This window comes from Acomys russatus, chromosome 8 (assembly GCF_903995435.1).
Source record: "Acomys russatus chromosome 8, mAcoRus1.1, whole genome shotgun sequence".
In the NCBI taxonomy this organism is placed as follows: Eukaryota; Metazoa; Chordata; class Mammalia; order Rodentia; family Muridae; genus Acomys; species Acomys russatus.
In genome coordinates this window covers 69,637,266-69,656,922 of record NC_067144.1, presented here as the reverse complement: position 1 = coordinate 69,656,922, position 19,657 = coordinate 69,637,266, and the positions used below count along the sequence as shown (strand labels likewise).

At 48.3% G+C, this 19,657-nt stretch overlaps 1 protein-coding gene and 1 pseudogene across 1 annotated transcript; one reads left to right on the top strand and one right to left on the bottom strand.

Annotated features, from left to right (window-relative positions):
* Window positions 1-4,771: 4,771 nt before the first annotated feature.
* LOC127193033 (60S ribosomal protein L11-like) lies at window positions 4,772-5,567 on the bottom strand (annotated as a pseudogene).
* Window positions 5,568-16,168: 10,601 nt separating this feature from the next.
* C8H21orf62 (chromosome 8 C21orf62 homolog) lies at window positions 16,169-17,146 on the top strand. The gene has a single exon (XM_051150196.1). The coding sequence runs from the start codon at window positions 16,463-16,465 to the stop codon at window positions 17,144-17,146; it is 684 nt and encodes a 227-aa protein (XP_051006153.1). The 5' UTR covers window positions 16,169-16,462.
* The last annotated feature ends 2,511 nt before the right edge of the window (window positions 17,147-19,657 follow it).

Genomic DNA, 19,657 nt, shown 5'->3' with positions numbered 1-19,657 from the left:
GAGAAGGAGACAAGAGATGAGAGAGGAGAGGGGCGAGAGGAGAGAGACTAGAGGATGAGAGAGAAGAGAGGCAGAGGTTGAGAGAGAAGAGGAGCCCGAGGTTGAGCAGAGACAGAGGGGAGAGAGAGAGACAGAGGAGAGAGAGAGAGAGAGACAGAGGAGAGAGAGAGGGAAGGAGGGACAGAGGAGAGAGAGAGAAGGAGGGACAGAGGAGAGAGAGAGAGCGGCGGGGGGGAGGGGAAAGAGAGGAGAGGGGGACGAGGAGGAGAGAGAGGGGGGGACAGAGGATGGAGAGAGGAGGCGAGGAGCGGAGAAAAAGAGAGGACGAGGCGGAGAGAGAGACGGAACAAGATGGGAGGGAGAACAGAGGAGAGAGACAGAGACAGAGCGACAGGAGGAGGCCGGGGGAGGAGAGGAAGTAGGAGAGAGAGATCAGAGAGAGAGGAGACTCAGAGGGAAGAGGAAGGCGATGAGAGAGAGAAGGATCCAGAGCACAGAGGGAGAGACGAGCGACAGATGAGAGAGAGCGACAGCGACAGGGAGAGCGAGAAGACAGAGACAGAGGAGAGAGAGAGACAAGAGACCAGAGGGCGAGGAAAGAGAGGACAGAGACGAGAGGAGCGAGAGACAGAGGCAGAGCGAGCAGAGGAGAAGACAGGCAGGATCGAAGAGCCAGGAGAGAGGACAGAGCAGCGCAGACGCGGAGAGGAGAGGGAGAGAGAGAGAGAGGAGCCAGAGGGGGGAGAGGAGGACGAGAGAAGGAGAGAAGAGGGGAGAGAAGAGACAGAAGAAATCAGAGGGGAGAGCGGGGAGAAGAGGGGAGAAGAGACGACAACAGAGGTAAGAGCCACAGAGGAGAGCGGAGAGCGAGGGAGCGAGAGAGGACAGAGGGGAGAGAGAGAGACAGAAGAAGAGTAGAAGACAACCGAGACGTAGAAAGAGAGAGAAGAGAGGGGAGACATTGAGAGAGAGATGAGAGACAGAGAGGAGAAGGGGGGAGGGGACAAGAGGGAGCAAGAGAGCTGGGGGGACAGAGGCAGAGAGAGAGAGGCGAGGTGACCATAAAAGAGAGAGGGGGGACAGAGGAGATGCAGGGGGGGACAGCAGAGGGAGAGGAGAGGAGGGACGTGGAGGGGATGGAGAGAGAGAGAGAGACAGAGGGAGAGCGGGAGACAGGGGAGAGGAGAAAGAGGGAGAGGGGGAGAAAGAGAAGAGAGGAAGGAGAGGATGTAGGAGAGAGGAGACGTAGAGAGAGGGAAGGAGAACAAGGGGGAGGAGAGACGGGGGGGAGAGAAGAGAGGAGAGGACAGAGGGGAGAGACGAGAGAGAGACAGAGGGGAGAGAGAGGACAAGGAGAGACGAGAGAGGCAGCGGTGAGAGAGAGAGACAGCTGTGACGAGAGGACATAGGAGGCAGACGAGATAGGAGAGGCGAGAGAGACAAGCCAGAGAGAGAGAGAGGGAGACAGAGGAGAGGAGCAGAGAGGACATGGGAGGAGAGCGGAGAGAGGAGAGCGGAGAGCGGGGGAGGACATGAAGGAAGCGAGAGAGAGAAGGGGGGTACAGCGATGAGCGGAGCGGAGCGAGGGGGACAGGGAGAGCGAGATGGGGAAGCGGAGAGGGGACAGAAGAGGACGAGGAAGAGAGAGCAGAGGAGCGGGACAGAGAGAGGGACAGAGAGACAGGAGGACAAGAGAGGAGGAGACAGAGAGAAGAGACAGAGCGAGTGAAGGAGTAGAGAGAGAGAGACAGAGGAGGAGACAGTGAGGAGAGCAGAGAGAGAGAGCGGACAAGAGAGACGAGCGAGACGAGAGAGACGAGCAGAGAGGCGAAGAGAGAGACAGCGGAGACAGAGGAGAGAGAGAGGCAGCGGAAGAGGAGAGACGAGAGACAAGCAGAGCCAGCAGGACAGAGGAGAGAGAGGACAGGACAGAGGAGAGCGCAACGAAGACGGGGGAGCAGAGAAGAGAGAGAGAGACAGCGAGACAGAGGGGAGAAGAGACAGGAACGAGAGAGAAGACAGAGGGGAGAGCAGCAGACAGAGGGGAGCAGCGACAGGAGGGGAGAAGAGACAGGGGGGAGAGACGAGAGAAGTGGCCGAGCAGACCGAGAGAGAGACAGAGCGGGACGAGGAGAGCGAAGAGAGGCGGCAGAGGGGTGGATGGTGAGAGAGGAGGGACAGAGGTAACGAGGAGAGAGGACATAGGAGAGAGAGTAGAGGACACAGCGGGAGACGAGAGAGACAGAGGAGAGAGAGAGGAGACAGAGGAGAGACGAGAGGGGCAAGCAGGGCAGAGGACGAGAGAGAAGGGAGGGACAGAGGAGAGAGAGAGCGGGGGACAGAGAAGAGAGAGAGCGGGGGACAGAGGAGAGAGAGAGGGGGGACAGAGGAGAGAGAGGAGGGACAGAGGAGAGAGAGAGACAGAGGAGAGAGAGACAGAGACAGAGACAGAGGAGAGAGAGAGAGACAGAGGAGGAGAGAGAGAGTGAGGAGTAGAGAGAGAGAGACAGAGACAGAGACAGAGGAGAGAAGAGACAGAGGGAGGACAGAGAAGAGGGAGAGAGGGACAGAGACGAGGAGAGAGGAGAGAGCAGAGACAGGCGAGAGAGCAGAGACAGAGACAGGGAGGAGAGCCAGAGACGGGAGAGAGCAAGACAGAGGGAGGAGAGAGAGACAGAGCGACAGGGGGACGAGAGAGAAGCGAAAGAGGAGGAGAGAGAGACGAGGGGAGAGAGGAGACAGCGGGAGAAGAGAGACAGCAGGACAGAGGGGAGAGAGAAAGAGAGACAGAGAGACAGAGGGGAGAGAGAGAGAGACAGAGAGACAGAGGGGAGAGAGAGACAGAGATACAAAGGGGAGAGCAAGAGGAGAGGGGGGGGGGGGGGGGGGGACAAAGGGGAGAGCGGAGAGAGGACAGCGGGGAGGGAGAGAGAGAGACGAAGGAGAGAGAGACAGAGACCGGAGGGAGAAGAGAGAGAGACAGAGGACAGAGGGGTGAGAGAGACACGAGACAGAGGGAAGGGAGGAGAGAGAGGAAGAGGGGGAGAGAGCGAAGACAGGGGAGAGAGAGAGCAGAGGGGTGGAGGGCGGAGAGAGAGGTGGAGGAGAGAGAGAAGAGGGGGGGAGGGAGAGAGACAGCGAAAGAAGAGACAGAGGAGAGAAAGAGAGAGAGACAGAGGGGAGAGAGGGAGACAGAGAGACAGAGGGGAGAGAGAGAGACAGAGAGACAGAGGGGGGAGAGAGAGAGAGACAGAGGGGGGAGAGAGAGGAGAGAGAGAGGACAGAGAGAGAGAAAGGCAAGAGAGGGGGGAGAGAGACAGAGGGGTAGAGAGAGAGAGAGAGACAGAGGGGGGAGAGGGAGAGAGAGAGAGAGGAGAGAGAGAGAGCAGAGGGGGAGAAGAGAGAGAACAGAGGGGAGAGAGCGAGAGGACCGAGGGGAGAAGAGAGAGGACAGATGCGGAGAGAGTAGAGAGACAGAGGGGGGAGAGAGCGAGAGACAGACGGGGGCGAGAGGGAGAGAGAGCGAGAGGAGCAGAGAGAGAGACAGAGGGGAGACAGAGAGAGACAGAGGGGAGACAGTGAGAGACAGAGGGGAGACAGAGAGAGACAGAGGGGGGAAAGAGAGAGACAGAGGGGGGAAAGAGAGAGACAGAGGAGAGAGAGAGCGGCCAGGGAGGAGGCGCGGAACAGGGCGAGCGGACAGAGACAGAGTGGAGAGAGACAGAGACAGAGCGAGAGGAGAGAGGAGCGAGAAGAGAGACAGAGGCGGGGAGAGCAGAGACAGAGGAGAGCGACCGAGGAGAGAGAGACGCGGAGCGAGAGCAGAGACAGAGGAGGAGAGACAGAGACAGCAGGAGGGAGTAGCAGACAGGGAGACCCGGAGGGACAGAGCGAAAGGAGACAGAGGGGAGAGGAGAAGAGGCAGAGAGAGAGACAGAGGGGGAGATAGGAGAAGGACGAAGAGAGACAAGAGAGAGAGCAGAGACAGAGGAGAGGAGAGGAGACAGACAGAGGAGCGAGACAGAGAGAAGACGAGGAGACAGAGACGAGACAGACAGAGAGACAGAGACAGAGAGAGACAGAAGCAGAGAGACCTGCAGCAGCGACAGGACGCGGAAGCGATAGCAGAGAGAGACAGACACGCACATACAGAGAAGACAGAGAGAGCGACAGAGCGGACAGAGAGAGAAGAGACAGAGAGACAGAGGAGGACAGAGACAGCGACAGAGAGAGACAGAGAGAGAGACAGAGAGGCGGAGAGGAGACAGGGGAGGGAGACGGGGAGACAGGGAGGAAAACGGGGAGACTGAGAGGGAGACAGGGAGGGAGACAGGGAGATAGGGAGATGGAGACAGAGGGAGGGAGATAGAGAGAGAGGGAGAGAGAAGGAGACAGGGAGAGGGGAGAGGGAGAGAGGGAGAGGGAGACAGACAGAGGGAGGGAGAGAGGGAGACAGGGAGAGGGGAGAGGGAGAGAGGGAGAGGGAAAGAGAAAGAGGGAGAGGGAGAGAGGGAGAGGGAGAGAGACAGAGGGAGAGAGACAGAGACAGAGAGACAAAGAAAGCGAGCATACAAGGTTTGTCTTTCTGGGTGCAGGTTACTTCACTCAGAAAGAATGACTGTTTCCAGTTCCACCATTTACCTGTGATTTTCATGGTTTGTTTTTCCTTTCCTCTTTTTCTTTTTGCATTTTTCTTAATTTATTTAGATTACATCTCACTTGTTATCCCCTTGCTTGTCTCCTCCCGTTCCTCCCTTTCTCCCTCTTGCACCCTATTCCCCTCCCCTAGGTCTGTGACAGAAGGGGACCTCCTCCCCCACCATATGGTCTCAGCCTATCAAGTCTCATCTTGGTAGCCTTCCTATTCTTTCTCTGAGTGCTACCAGGCCTCCCCACCAAGGGGAAGTGGTCAAATATGGGACACCAGAGCTCTCTTTTTGCATTTCTGAGAAATTTTTATTGGCCTTTTGGATAAAATTTATTTGCCAGGAAGAATGATCCTATCACACATCTGCTGGAACCAGCACACGGCCTCCTCTTTGCTGATCCTGTGCTTGGTCCCAAGGCAGCCTGCCCTGCACTTCCGTCTGTGATGCTGAAACCTGGCCTGCCCAGCACCACATACAAGTCCCGACCATAGATGCCAATGCCCACGGCATATCTGATGCCCAGATCAAGGTGTTATTGAATCCCCAAAACCAAAATTTCCAGTGTCCGAGAAGTTATTAATCATACTCCTACACCTTCAGGCCTTTCTCCAGAATTTCTTCCACCTTGGCTTCATGAACTGTGCAGTAAACAGCAATCTTTTCATTTTTCCTGATGCTGAAAGACCTGGCGGTGTGTACCTGGCTTTAGAAAATACAGGTGTCTGGCCTGTGAGCTGCTCCAACACCTGGGCTGCCCGGGGTCAGTCTGTCCCCGCTCTCCCCCACACAGATATTGAGGCAGAGCTTATGGATGTGAAGTTCCCACATGGGGTCCTCCTTTTTACCTTGACCTTGTGTCAAGATGGAGAACAGGAAGAGAGAGCTAATCTGTTTTTTAAAGCACGAATAATAGTCCATTGCATAAGTGTGTCATATTCATTATCCATGTATCAGCTGCTAGACACCTGGGATGACTCCATTTTGTGGGTGAGAAGCTATCTGTACAGTGGGGCCTGGAGTCCTTTAAGGACATATCTACTGAAGGTATAGCTGGGTCTTGTAGCAGAGCTGTCTCTTGCCTTCTGAGGAACCTCCACACTGACGTAGTAGCTGCAAAAGTTTTCACTCCCACTAGCATAGACATGTTCCTCTGTCTCTGCATCCTTGCCAGCATTGGTGTCATCTGTTTTTTCTAATAGTAGTCATTCTGACTGAGGGTATATTTCAAAGTAATTTTAATTTTCATTTTCCTGATGGCTAAGAATGTTGAACATTTTAAAAAATGTTTTTCATCCATTTGTATCTCGTCTTTTGAGAGCGCTGTTTGGTTCCGTGCCTCAGTTTTGACTTGGGCTGTCGTGCTGCGCCTGTTCTCCGTATATCCCAGACCACTGTCAGAGGGGCAGCTGGTGACACCTTTTTCCATTTTGTAGCTGCCACTTCACTTGAGTGTCAGTGCCCTGTGTTCAGATGCTTCCTGGGCTCACGGGGTCTCGTGCATTGATACCGGGGTCCTGCCCAGCAGGGCTTTCCTTAGCCAACAGGGTCAAGCGCATCCTCTGCTTTTTCTCTCTCAGACCCAGGTGGTCAGAGCTTACTCTGAAGTTTTTACCCATTTGGAGTTGGGTCTTATTCGGGCTGAGAGACAAGGATCCAGTTTCCTTCTTCATGTAGCTGCCCAACTTTTCCAGCAGCATTTGTTGAGGACACTGTCTTTCCCCCCACTGCATTTTGTTGGCCTTTTGTAAAAACAAAAACAAAACAAACCAGGTATCTATAGGAATATGGGCCGATATGTGGACCCTCAATTCTATTCCATTGGCCAAAGTGTCTGTTTTATGGCAGCGTCATGCTATTTTGAATCACTACAGCTCTGGGGTATACCTGGAATCTGGGGCTGTAGTGCCTCCAGTAGTTTTTGATTGCCCAGGATATCTTAGGTCTTTTGTATTTCCATATGGAATTTAAAATTATTTTTTAATTTCTGTGATGAATTTTTTTAAGTTTTGGTGGGGATTGTGTTGAATCAGTAGATTGCTTTTTAAGATAGCAATTTTCACAAAATTATTCTTACCCATTTATAAGCCTGGAAGGGATTGGGAGAGAGGCATCTTTAAGGGTCACTAGTTAGTCTGCCTATCACTGTGGTGGAAACAGGGAATCAGAACTTGTGTGTTTTTAAACTGGTGAGCTGACTCAGTGGTTAAAAGTGCTGCCACCAACCCTAACAAACCGAGTGCAAAACACAGTACCCACATGGCAGAAGGAGAGGACCAACTCTCCCTTCGCCAAGTTGTTCTCTGGCCTCCACATGCACTGTCATAGGTGGACACCCCACCCCCATACACAAAACAGCTTGAGGTAATTTAGAAAAGAAATGTATTTTGTTGACGTCTGTACTCCTGCAGTTCCTCGAACTATCTCTCACACAGCTGCATTAGTTGGCACAAGAATTGGACAATGAATTCCATCAATTCCCAGGTTAGCTCACTAATCATTTCTGAACCCCCATTTCCACACTGGTTGTAAATCTGACTTGAGTTTTTACAGAAAAATACCAGGCAAAGAGGGCCGCTTTCCACTGAGCCTGTTCTAGACTCAAACTGTTGGTATAAGACGCAGCAAATAAGCCGGTTACTTCAGACTCTGAAGTGGCTTCTGGGAACGTCCTGACAGGGCATGCTGACATAGTCAGTTTGTAAGCAGAACTTAGTAATATATTGTACTTCAGCGTAGCAGTAACGGCACTTATGAACAGGATGATGCATTTAGTTGGCTCTGGCTCCAACCTGTGTGGTGGGATTATCATCCAGCGCTACACTAAGAGACATGGAGCTCAGAATGGCTCACAAGCCGGCCCCACCAATGTACATGAACTGTCACAAAGACATTTTAAATTGAGTTCAGTAATGACCCAAATTGTATGCTTGAAGCTAATTTTGCCAAAACTGTAACATCTGAGACATAATTTTTTACTTTTCTTTTTCCAACCCAAGAAGTTGGTGAGATGATAGCAAATAGTTTAATAAATTAAGATGCTGACCACATCAAAATGATGGTGCACTAGGAACCTGCCTTGCCTTGACCTCTGTAAGCCATGATCTTGACCCACAGAGGGTGACTTCAGTGTCTGGAACTTGAAGAGCCATGTGAAAATTCAGTGGCTTATCTTGTGTGCTCTTGTGGAATGTGAAGAAGACAAGACAAAACTTAGCACATAAGAAAACCTCAGGGGGGACCCTAGGTCACTGCACTTTCTGCTTTATGAGCTTTGAAACATCAAGCACGGAAAACATCACTGCCCGCTGAGATCATCTCACACTGTTATCTCTCATCTGCCCCCTGCAGTGTATTCCTGAAACATACCTAAAGAAAAGAGGCTGCTAAAAACTCAAGAGGCTTTTCAAGATCCTACACTAACCCTTTGATAGCACCCCTGTGAGCATCTTGCCCACTGTTGTGAGCTTTTCCTGGGCAGATGTGAACAAAAGTCTACTCGCCCCAGTAGGCCACTACTGACAGACAGCACACACCCCCCCCCCCCCAGGGCCAGCTCAGTAAGCCAGGGTGCCTGCTGGCCTTGCTCACAGGTGTCATTCTGAAGCCAAATATGAGTGACCATGGCCTGGGAACATAGATTTAGGTTACCCCAAATTCCATGTTCCAGTGTGGTAACAGTTTGATGAAGCTTTATAGTAACAGAACAGACACAGTCATAAATCAAGGCAGTTTTCAAATTCCTTGGTGGAAACATTCAATAGGTGGTGACTGCAAAGTGGGGAAATCTCTGCTATAGGCCTCAGATGCTACCTGATGACATTTGCAGCATCTTGTGGTGGAAGTTAGTGGCCTGTCAACACATTCCAGAGGTTTTTTACCTGTTAGTCACAGGGTGTTAGGTCACATGTGGACAAAAAAAATCTATTAAGGAGGCTGAAAATAGCCCAAGATGAATTGTCATTGGGCTCTGAGCCTGCGACCTTCCAGTGTTTCCTGTCCTTGATGTGCTCCTGGTGCACTTCTCACTGTGAAAGCTGTATGGAGCCTTTCTAATTGGTTAGTCAGCCTTGTAGACGGTTCAGCGTAGGGTGTGGTTCTTCCCAGGGACTTTGGTTCACATAGAGCACTGGTTTGGGGAGTTATGTCTGGGGATGCAGGAGACATGAACAAATCACTGAGAAATCCCACTCCAGCATGCATAAGGCCCCCAAAGCTGCACAGATGTAGTCTCCCCTTAGTCAGCCTCCCACACTCTAGCATCTACCAAGACTGCGAGACCTCCAGCAGCTCAGGCAAGTGAGGCCTTATGGCCCCTCCCACCCATTCTTTCAGACCCGTATTTGAGGGGCTTGTGAGCAGTCACAGCCGCTTCTGATGAGGATGGAAATGGCTGCTATGCTCAGAGAGCAGTTATATGATAACCATGTGACAGCATACCCAGCCTTTCTCCATAGCCCAGCAGCAAAGGGTGATGGCACAGTCATAGGCAAGTAGTAAGCCAGACCTGAGGCAGATGACTGCTCACTTTAAGAACCTAAGGGTGGTGTCTTCACCCCTCATCCCTCCCATATACTCCATCAGACCCTTGCTATGCCTCTAACAGGGTCAAGATGGGGATAAAGTGTAAAGTGCAATGCCGTTGGCACAAGTATGTTAGCTGGTACTTTTTCAGCACTGGATACCTAGAGAAGATGCTTAAGGGATTAAGAGGAAGGAAGAGCAAAGGGAAACTAAGGATGGGAAAGATGTTTTACTGTAGATCGCAGCTTGTCAATAGCTGGTCCTCATTAGCAGCTTGGCTTGCTACCCATTCAACAATCTTCCCAGAGCCTTCTGTCTCAGAGAGCTGAGCTCTGCCCTTCTCAGCCATATAGAACCAGGACACATGGCTCTAGGAGGAGTTTCCAGTCAAGATATGTTGAGACACTGAGAGTGAAATGACTGGCGAGCGGCTCCCATTCTTCCCATTTGATTCTCTTGCTTCCTAACCCCCTGGCTGCCTTTGAGGGACTCAGGTGGGTGTGTCAAACACACGCCCCGCCCTCAGGAATCCCAGGTATGGAATAGATCCAACTAGAGAGCCTGCAGCTAGGAGTCAGAAAACAAGAAGCTGTAACCCTTAAACACACACTCTCATGCTTGTCTCTTTCCTTAATTTGAGCTCTACTGGCAGCCTTAGCTACCTTCCTTAAACACAGATCTCTCCTCTGCTACACACCGTACTGGCCTGTGTTCGTCTCTTCTAGAGAAGCCCGACAAGGGTGTGGACCCCGAGGAAGGTGCACAGGCCAAGCCAGAGGGGTACAGCTGGAGATATGAAATATTTCATTTTCTTTATCTCAAGTTTTAAAAAAAATCCTGTTTGGGGATTGTTTACAATGTAGACAATATGTGTATGGTCTTCATAAATAAAGTATATCTATTTGAGAATAATTCCCAAGTTTTTAATGAATAAATTTTAGACTAGTTTGGAGACTAAACTGCTGTTGGCATAAAGCTTAAGTGTCTCAGCTTGGCCAGCAAGGTCTGGTCTAGACTTGCCCAGTGCATGTACTCAGCTCACGGGCTCAGGACATCTGCTGTGTGTTCTGAACACAGCAAACACTTCCGTATGTGTCTCCTACCTCTGATGTTCCACCGGTGTCTTTAGCAGCGCTCCCAAAGGCTTTGTCTTCTCATTGGCTGTTGTTTCCTGAAGTGGGCTGTCCCTCGGGAAATGTCAAGGCCTGGGAAGGATGTGTGGTGTCCTCGTTCCTTCTGCGTCTCATTATTTAGATGGCATTGACTAAATGCCCTCATTATTGCCTTTTGAGAAAAGAGGATCTCAGTTGTAAACATTAGCATCACCAATCGGTGCCGTATCTGACCTGTTTCTAAGGCTGAGACCTGTGCATGAGCATCCACACACCAGTGGCTTACAGCCCAGTGACACTGAAGGGGGTGTTACCCCCTCCACGGTCATTCTGAGACTTAAGCTCTTCCTGGTAATTCTGACACAGAATTTTCTACCTATTCCATTGGTGGTAAGTCAATCACACAGCACCACACCTTCAGACTTAGACATGGCATCAAGCAGTGTGCCAAGCCGGGAGAGAAGCAGCTGGGGTACGGGTGGGTATGGGTGGGCAGAGGACGTTTCTGATATAGCTGGATCAGAAGGCAGATAAGTGGCTTTGTGGAGAGATGAGAAAAACCCAATGTCAGCAGATCTGAAAATGTGTAGAAAAATGATTTAAAAAAAAAAAAAACAACAAAAACCTATGTTTACTCATGAGATCTGAGGCTTAAACCATTGAGCAGATTTTAAAGCCAGAGGTACTACTGAGATTTGGTTAGCTACAGAACTCTCAATAGGGAGACGAGCCGAGCGATGGCAAAGGCTTGTGGAATTATGCAGATACGAACATCAGTTGCTTCACCACAAATTCCACAGAAATTCCTGCTCAACCTAGGGTTACACCCAACACTTAGATCATGTTTATACTTGGCTCCAAAAGGACTGTCTCAACTGGATGAGTTATGTGTGTAAGAAGATAGTATTCTTAAGGAGATACTGTGTCTGAGGGAGGAGAGCTTTTGGACCATGCACCCCAAACACACTTGAAATGTCATAAACAATGATGTTTTGAATTCTGTAAACTTAATGAAGAAGAAAAGCATAACTAGAGAAATACACCATTCCTCAAATTGTTGAAGCAGTTAAAAATCAAATGTGATTTAAAATTTTAATTCAAAGGCATACTTAATTTGAAATCAGAAAGGATTATTATTCAAAAATGGAAAAGCAATTAGGGAAATGACCCCAGTAAAGAAAATGGGGAAAACTCAAGAGCTGGAGATTGATAAGGGCTCCAGGAAGAAGTAAACAGCTTCAGGTTTAAACCTGAGCGGTGGTACAGAAGGCAAAGGCAGAAAACAAGCAGCCCCACCCCCCTCACTCCCTCACCCCCCCATGTCCCCCACCACCTCACCCCAGACGCGACACCCACCCCAAGAACACATTTTGAAGCCAGTATTTGGGAAGCTAGCAGAAGCAGCACCTCAAGTGCTCTTGCTTACTGCAAAAGAATTTGAAAATCCTGAGGTGGTGAAAATGAAGGGCCATGTAATAAAGAGGACACTAAATATATCCCACAAAAATGGTCTGTCAGTTTGGTCTCTGTTACTATAATGAAATAGCTGAGGCTGAGAGATTTATAAAGAAAAAAAAGTTTCTTTACCTTCGAGTTTTGAAGGCTAAAATTACAAATAGCGCTGCACCAGCTCTTATAAGGGCCCCATGGCATCATGGTGGAAACAGGTGGCAGAGAGAAATTGTGGGAAGGAAGCAAGGCAGACCTCAGAGCCGGGTCAGACTCGTTCTGTTTTACCAGCCCTCTCACCAGAACCAATCAGAATCCTACAAGAATTTCATCAGTATCTGGGAACAATGTCCTTGGTGGATTAATGAGCTCTCAGTCAGTCAGTCTGTCTGTCTGTCTGTCTGTCTGTCTGTCTGTCTCTCTCTCTCTCTCTCTCTCTCTCTCTCTCTCTCTCTTGGTTGGTTTGTTTGTTTGAGACAGGGTTTCTCTGTATAGCCTTGGCTATCCTGAACTCACTTTGTAGACCAGGCTGGATTCGAACTCACAGCAATCTGCCTGCCTCTGCCTCCCGAGTGCTGGGATTAAAGGCATGCACTACCACCGCCCGGCTCTCAGTCAGTCTCTAATGGGTCCCACCATCTCTAACACCACTACACTGGAGACCCAGTTCTGAGATGTGAACTCCTGTAGATGCTCCTCTCCCTCCCCTCAGTCCACTGCCTCCCGAGTCCCTTTGTCCTACTCCTTGGTCCCAGGGCTAAGTGGCTGACAGAGGGAGAATGCATTTTTGTCTCTATCGGGAGGCAGGATGGGCTGGAAAAAAAATGAGGTAGGAAGAGGTCTCTTTAACTTATGGTTTTGAAGCCAACAGTTCAAACTGCTCTGGAGTTGCTCAGCTGGAAGAAGTCTAGTCCCCAGGAGGTATGAGCTTGTCTGAGAATCCAGAGTTCTGAGGATGGGGAAGAAAGACTTAAGAAGTAAGGATAGCCTATCTTTTTGAGGAGCAAGATCAAGGTATGTTTAAAGTGCTTCCATGATTCTTCAGACATTAAACCAGTCAAAGATGGTAGTCTCTTTTGTTTTGGTTTGGTTTGGTTTTTTGAGGGAGGGTTTCTCTGTGTAGCCTTGGCTGTCCTAGACTCACTGTATAAACCAGGCTAGCCTCAAACTCACAATGATCCACCTGCCTTTGCCTCCCAAGTGCTGGGATTAAAGGCGTGCAGCACCATGCCCAGCCCCAAGATGGTAGTCTGAACTGACTTCCTGTAGCTGAATTTGTTGAGCTATGCTTTTCCACTCAATCAATAGAACTGATTGAGTTCTTGCTAGAAGTAGCACACCATGCTAGAAACAAAACACAAAGCCAAGGAAGACCCCCTCGTCACAGAGGAGGTTCCTCTCTCTAACCCAGTGAACAGAGCCGACTGCCACAGTTTGTGCAGTACTATTTGTACACTGTATTTAAGTCTACACCTCGGCCCTGAAGTTGTCACATAAGCTGCATGGTGGAGTTAATATTTGAGGAAAAAATATTTTTCTTTTTAAAAAGAAATCTTCTGAAGGTATTCTTAATGCTACATTAGTAACCCCATAAAAGAGATCATTTTAAATGGCAATGTCGCCCCAGATGTGGTGGCACATGCCTGTAACCCCAACACCCAGGAGGCCCGGGCAGGCGGATCTCTGAGTTGGAGGCCAGCATGGTCTACAAAGTGAGTCCAAGACAGCCAGGGCTACACAGAGAGACCCTGTCTTGGAAGAAAAAAAAAAGGTAATGTTTTCCTAATCTAATTATGTTGCTTTTGCAAGCCATGGTATATATTACTATACACAGTGGGTTTATCTCACACACACACACACACACACTCACATAGACACATACACACAGAGACACATACACACTCACACACACATAGAACACACACACACACACACACACACACACACACACACACGTTTTTACACAGCTCCCTCGTGCCTTCCTATTCCCTGACCTTGTCCATTTTTATTCCCTCACATTCTGAGGATATTTCTCAAGTGGGGAAAATAGGAAAACCTACCTATATAATTAGGATAGAATGACAAGAATTTGGAAAACCTCACAGAAGACAGAGACAACTGGTGGGCTGGAACCTTCTGGCTACCTTAACACGACGTATCTTTTTCTCAGTGTCCCACCCTTTCCTGTGCTCCATGCTGGAGCATTTGTCCCTCTGCCACATGACGACTCCCTCTTCCGCTACCATAAAATGTAGGCAATGTCATTTACCTGTGCCCATTCTGTTTATAGCACGGGCACAAATTAGTAACCATGCAGTGAAGCTGGGGTGTTTGTATCTGTTTAAAAAAACATTCAGAAAGAAATTCATGGCAAACAAGGAGAAAAATGTCAAAATGGAATAAAATGGCTAACAGGACATTTGTCCCAACCTCTAGACCCTTAGTGAAGCTGCCAGCAACTGGCTCCCTTCTTCTGGCTTTTGGGCTCCCTGATGTCCCAGTGCGCAGGGACTGAGTTCCCATGCAGGGCCTTGACTATTGGGAAGAGGCTCTTAAATCTCTTTGGAAACTTCTGGCATCCTTGTTCTGGCAAACCCCCATGCTTCCCTTTCCATCCCTCCTCCTTCCTGCGGGCTCTGAACAGTATCAGTGGCTGAAGACCAAGCAGACACTTTCCCAGGCTGTGGCTGATGCACAGAGGCACTATGATCACTCCTGTCCCCAGCACTTTCAGAGAGCCAGTGATATTCACAGAATTCCTGGTGTTGTGAACACAAGGCTACTGGGACGTAAAGTCCCAGAAACCTGATAGAATCTGGGACAACTGATTATCTAAAATTATCTTGTAGTTGATAAATTCCCTCCTGTTCCTTACAAAGTGAGGTAGGCAGTCACCTATGCCTTCCAATGCCATTTAAAACAGGCAAGCCTCTTGTTCACTGCCCTGCTCCAAGTTTCACAAAGCTCTTTCTTTTCTTACCAAATAGACTTTAAAATAATAAACTTTAAATAAAAATAAACTTTAAATAAAAATAAACTTAAAAAAAAATCTCATGTGATTGCTTCAAAGCAAACATAAGACAATATACAAAGCTCCTCCAGTCCTCCAGTAAGTTCAGTCCATCTCTCTGCTGCCTCTTTATAGCCACCTTGTGTTCATGTAGCTATTCTCATTTCAGGCCTGCTCACCTCCCATTGAGTATAAAGCTTGCAAGGCAGCACACAGCTCCCGCGGGTAGCTGTCTCTTCTGCTTGGCTCCTGCCTGGCTCCTGATGTGGCTCTCTTCCCTGTCCCCCACTGCTGAAGCTTCGGGTCCTCCTATGTAGGTCTAGCTTGTCCTCGGCTCTAATGTCACGGCCAAGGAAGAGAATGCCGTGCGTTAGAACGGAAGCTCCATGAAGACAGGACCCTGAAGGCTAGGCTGTTTCTGCAGGGCTGGCAAAGTGCCCACCACCTAATAAACTCTAGATGAGAGTGAACTGACCGATGGACGTATTCATAGTTGCTGCCAGTATCTTTCCTGCAGGTCTTTACTTGCAGAGCCTATTTTTATCCTCCCTGTGACTTGTGTTTGTCAGAGTCCTGGCATTTTTAGCTTTGCCTCCTTCCAGTTTCTTGCCGCCTGCAGCCCCACCTTGCACCACAGTGTGTCCCCTTCCTGCTGTCATTATTTCTGCACATATATCTAACATTTCAGAATAACCCTCTCTTTCTTGCTCATCCCTTCTTATGATGAGTCACGGGCTCATGCCGAGTATCTCCCCATCCCTGTGGTGTTCAGTAAGCCAGATATTTGGTTTGTCTTCAATGTCCTGTAAATCAGGACAAACTTCACTTGTTTTTGCAAAACTAAAGTCTGATGGCTTCGGCCACAATGCTTGTTTTCCTCCAGAGACACAGTGATTGCCTAGCCAACCACTGCCCCATTACTCCTTAGAATACAATACTTTCCATTTCCCAGGGTAGTTTATTTTTTTCAGTGTGTGTGTGCGTGTGTGTGTGTGCGTGTATGTGTGTGTAGCTTAGTTTTGGGGCCTCACAAATTATTTGACAAAATTGATTCATAATAAAACTTGTTCTGGGATAAAGTCAGATATGTTAAGATAACTGATTGTCTCTAACAGTAACAATTGACTCTGATACACAAGTCCATTTGAAGAACCAGGGAAAGGATTATTGTGGTGTAGGGGAGCGGATCTGTCTAGTAAGAAGTTTACCATTAAATGTTTCATTGCCGTCTGCATTGTGCTGTGTTAGCCAGCATGTGTGGGTGGGTAGCTGACTCCTACAAGAGCTGCTTGTCTTTGGATTCCAGGAAGTCAGATCCAGAGTGGGAGGAGGGCATGTGCTTGCTCAGGGTTGTGCAAGTCCAGGTAGGTAGCAACTGCATGTTGGCAGAGCGTGCTTACTGAAGTAATCCATGTCCCTGAGTAGACAGCCTGTGGTGGCCCCTCTGCTGATATCACCCCAGCTCTCTTGGCTTGTTATCTTGCTGTCAGCACGTATCGCTGGGAGTTTTATGCCTCAACTGAGCCAGAGTTCAGAAGTCTGGCTGCTGTTTCTCTTGAAGTGCCAAGATAAAAGCCCTGCCTGTCTCTAGTAGAAATGCAAGACAGGAAAGTTTACGGCTGCTGGTCTGGGGGTGACTTTCAGGCAGATGTGCACTTGTAAGGGGGCTGTGATAATAAAGCTTCAGGTTCCCTTGCAGGTGCCTTCCAGGGGGCTGGCTCATGAAGGAGAAGCAGGAGCACACCAGTCCATGCTGGACAAGAGTGACACTGCTCTCCAGCCTCTGCCTTCTTCTGCTCGGAGCACTAGGCATCTCTGCACTTGGCCACCTCACAAAAGGTCACAAGAACAGCACACTGATTCTTACAAAGGGAAATACCATTCGGAACTGCAGCTGCCCTGTAGACATCAGGGACTGTGACTACAGCTTGGCCAACCTGATGTGCAGCTGTCAGTCTGTCTTGCCTTTTGCCATGGAGCAAACCAGCTATCATGGCCACCTGACCATCTGGTTCACGGATCCGTCCACCCTGGGCCACCTGCTCAGGTTCACGCTGGTCCAAGACTTGAAGCTTTCCTTGTGTGGCTCCAATGCCCTCCCCACCGAGTACCTGGCTATCTGTGGGCTGAAGAGGCTTCGCATCAATGCTAAAGCCAAGCATCCCTCCCAGGAGCAGAGCTTGCTCATCCACAACAGGAGGGAAGGCGGGTCCTTGTCCAGAGGCTGGCAAGCGTGTCTGTTCATCTCATTCTTAGATGTGGCTCTTTTCAACAGGGACTCATCTTTAAAGTCGTACAGCATTGATAACATTTCCGGCCTTGCCAGTGACTTCCCTGACCTTCCTCACGTTAAAACTTTCCCGACGCCAAGCAACAGGAGCTGTGTTGTCACAGTCATTTACTAGTGTCCTTGTCCATCCGGCAGGAGCCCTGACAAGATGATGAACCATTTGAACAAGGAATCTGGGAATGAGGCCATGACATATGTCCCCATTCCTTTCTCAGCCTCCATTGAAAAAATAAAAATGAAAAGTTGCACCTAAGTGTAGCCAGTTCTCTCTGGTCCACTTTCAGTGCTAGGAGCTATCTGACTCCTGAGGTGTGTCCTGAGAGTCAGCTAGAAGCTAGGCTGTTACAGCTGGCAGCCTGTGGAGAGGTGCCAGGTTAGAAGGGGAGTGAGTAGTGCACACCATGGACTGTTTCCTGGAGCTCAGAAGTCATGGCCCCAAGCAAGGGATCCTCCTTCAGAGTGCAGCAATCCTTCCTCCCCTGTGTGGGTACACTCCGAGATCCTGAGGATGGCTGAATGAGCAAACAATACTAAGCTGTATTCATCCTTTATTTTTCCTATACATAGAGACTTTTGATAAAAAAATCTAACTTATAAATCAAGATCACTGTGGAATTAACAAAAATTATAACATACTATAAGAAAATTATGCAAGCATGCTTTCATATACTATTAATTACACCGTGCTTGCTCTTTCCATAGTGATGGCTGCTCTATGGCATAGCCAAACTTCCAGCATTGCTACTTTGCCGATGGTGGCCATTGTACAGTAAAACAGGGGTTTCTTGGATACTAACGCTGCAATTGCAATGGTCAGTCTGATAACAGAGATAGTCACTGAGGGGATGATGAGTGGTGGTACAGACAGCGTTCATATGACAGGCAAGCGTGATTCACATCCCAGGCGGAATCAGGCAGGACCATATTCTGCACACGCCTCAGAACAACTTGAAAGTTTAAAACTTCTGATAAATGAAACTACAGATCAGGAACCACTGTGCCTGTTTTCTTACGTAGAATAGTCAACTGTGTGGGACCTTCACGTGGACTGAAGGCATCGGGGCTCTACAAGAGGGTGGATGAATGAGGGCACACACGGAGCTAGACGCACCTTTCCTTCGCAGTTCTCTCTGGTCCTTCTTCCTATTCACAGAGCAGCCTGGCTCTGCTTGGCCAGGCTCATTTTTAATTTTGAAAACAGACTTCTCCTTTCGTTTCCTCTGCAATTGTTCAAGCATCTTTGCTCCCCCTGTCCCCTACTCCTGTCTCTTATCACTGGCCTTCCCATCCTTTTCCCTCTTGCTCCAGAAATCAGACCTTTGATTACTGTCAGTAGAATAGTTAAGCCACTTGAGGGCTAGCTGGGAACCTAACAATCACTTCTAACTCGGTGCTTAAAATACAAAGAACTCATTTTTAAAAAAGATGTATTTATTATTATGTATACAGTGCTCTGCCTGCATGTACACCTGAAGGCCAGAAGGTATCAGATCACATTATAGATGGTTGTGAGCTGCCATGTGGTTCCTGGGAATTGAACTCAGAACCTCTGGAGGAGCAGTCAGTGTCCTTAACCTCTGAGCCATGTCTGCAGCCCAAGAATTCATTTTAAAATGAAATTTTGGTCCCAATTCCATTTAGGATTTTAAGATGAGAAAGTTAAGACATTTCATATGAGATAGTTAACACAAATATGTGTTACACATATTGATAAAAGGAACCAATGCAACATTTAAAAATTAATTAAACTGGTTCACCATTTTCCTCTCATTGAGACCCAATTTACCAGTAATGTGCAATAGTTTTTAAAACCCATGTCAGGAGGATGAAGATATGGTTCAAAGCTTAAGAGCATGCTGTTACTCTTCCAGAGGCCATGAGTTCAGTTCCCAGCACCTGCAGTGGTTTGCTCAAAACCATCAGTAACTCCAACTCCACAGGATCCAACACTTTTCTTCTGGCTTCCACAGGAATTTGTACACATGCGGCATATACACCGACATTGAATAAAAACTAAAGCTAAAAATGTAAAACCTGTGGCAGCTTTGACAAATGCCTAAACTTAAGAATCAGACAACAAAGTAGAAACATTATTGAATTCATTATACCATGCTGATAAGAAATAATTTTACCGTAAGATCACAGGTCAGTCACACTTATCATATTTTTTCATCTTAACCTTAACATAAGGTAACTCAACCTGCAATTACTGCATTTGCATAATTGGCAGGGGATTTGGTCACTCAGACTAATTAACTTGCGTCCACAATGTCAGCATTTAAATTAGGCCAAAATAAAGTCTGAACTATGAATTTTAACAGAAAATGTAATGGCCTCGTTACTGATATAGTTCAGAGGTATCATTAAAGTGAGAAAAGACAAGGAGTTGGGGGAAAAGAGCAGGCAAGAAAACCTAAGTAAAAAGACAAATTATATGTATTTACCACCACCTGCAGCCAGCTGGTAAAAGTTTAGCCATCACTTCCAAAAGGAGGAGGAAACATATTATCTTCCGTACACGCACAATGGGTATTACACATTTTTCTGGCATAAAGGTTGTGAAGCACACAATTTATAAATAGTAATAATAAGTTCTCCTATAAACACAGTTTGATGCTTTAATTTA

Coding starts and splice junctions, on each gene's coding strand:
- C8H21orf62 (XM_051150196.1), top strand. CDS start 16,463: ATGAAGGAGAAGCAGGAGCACACCAGTCCATGCTGGACAAGAGTGACA.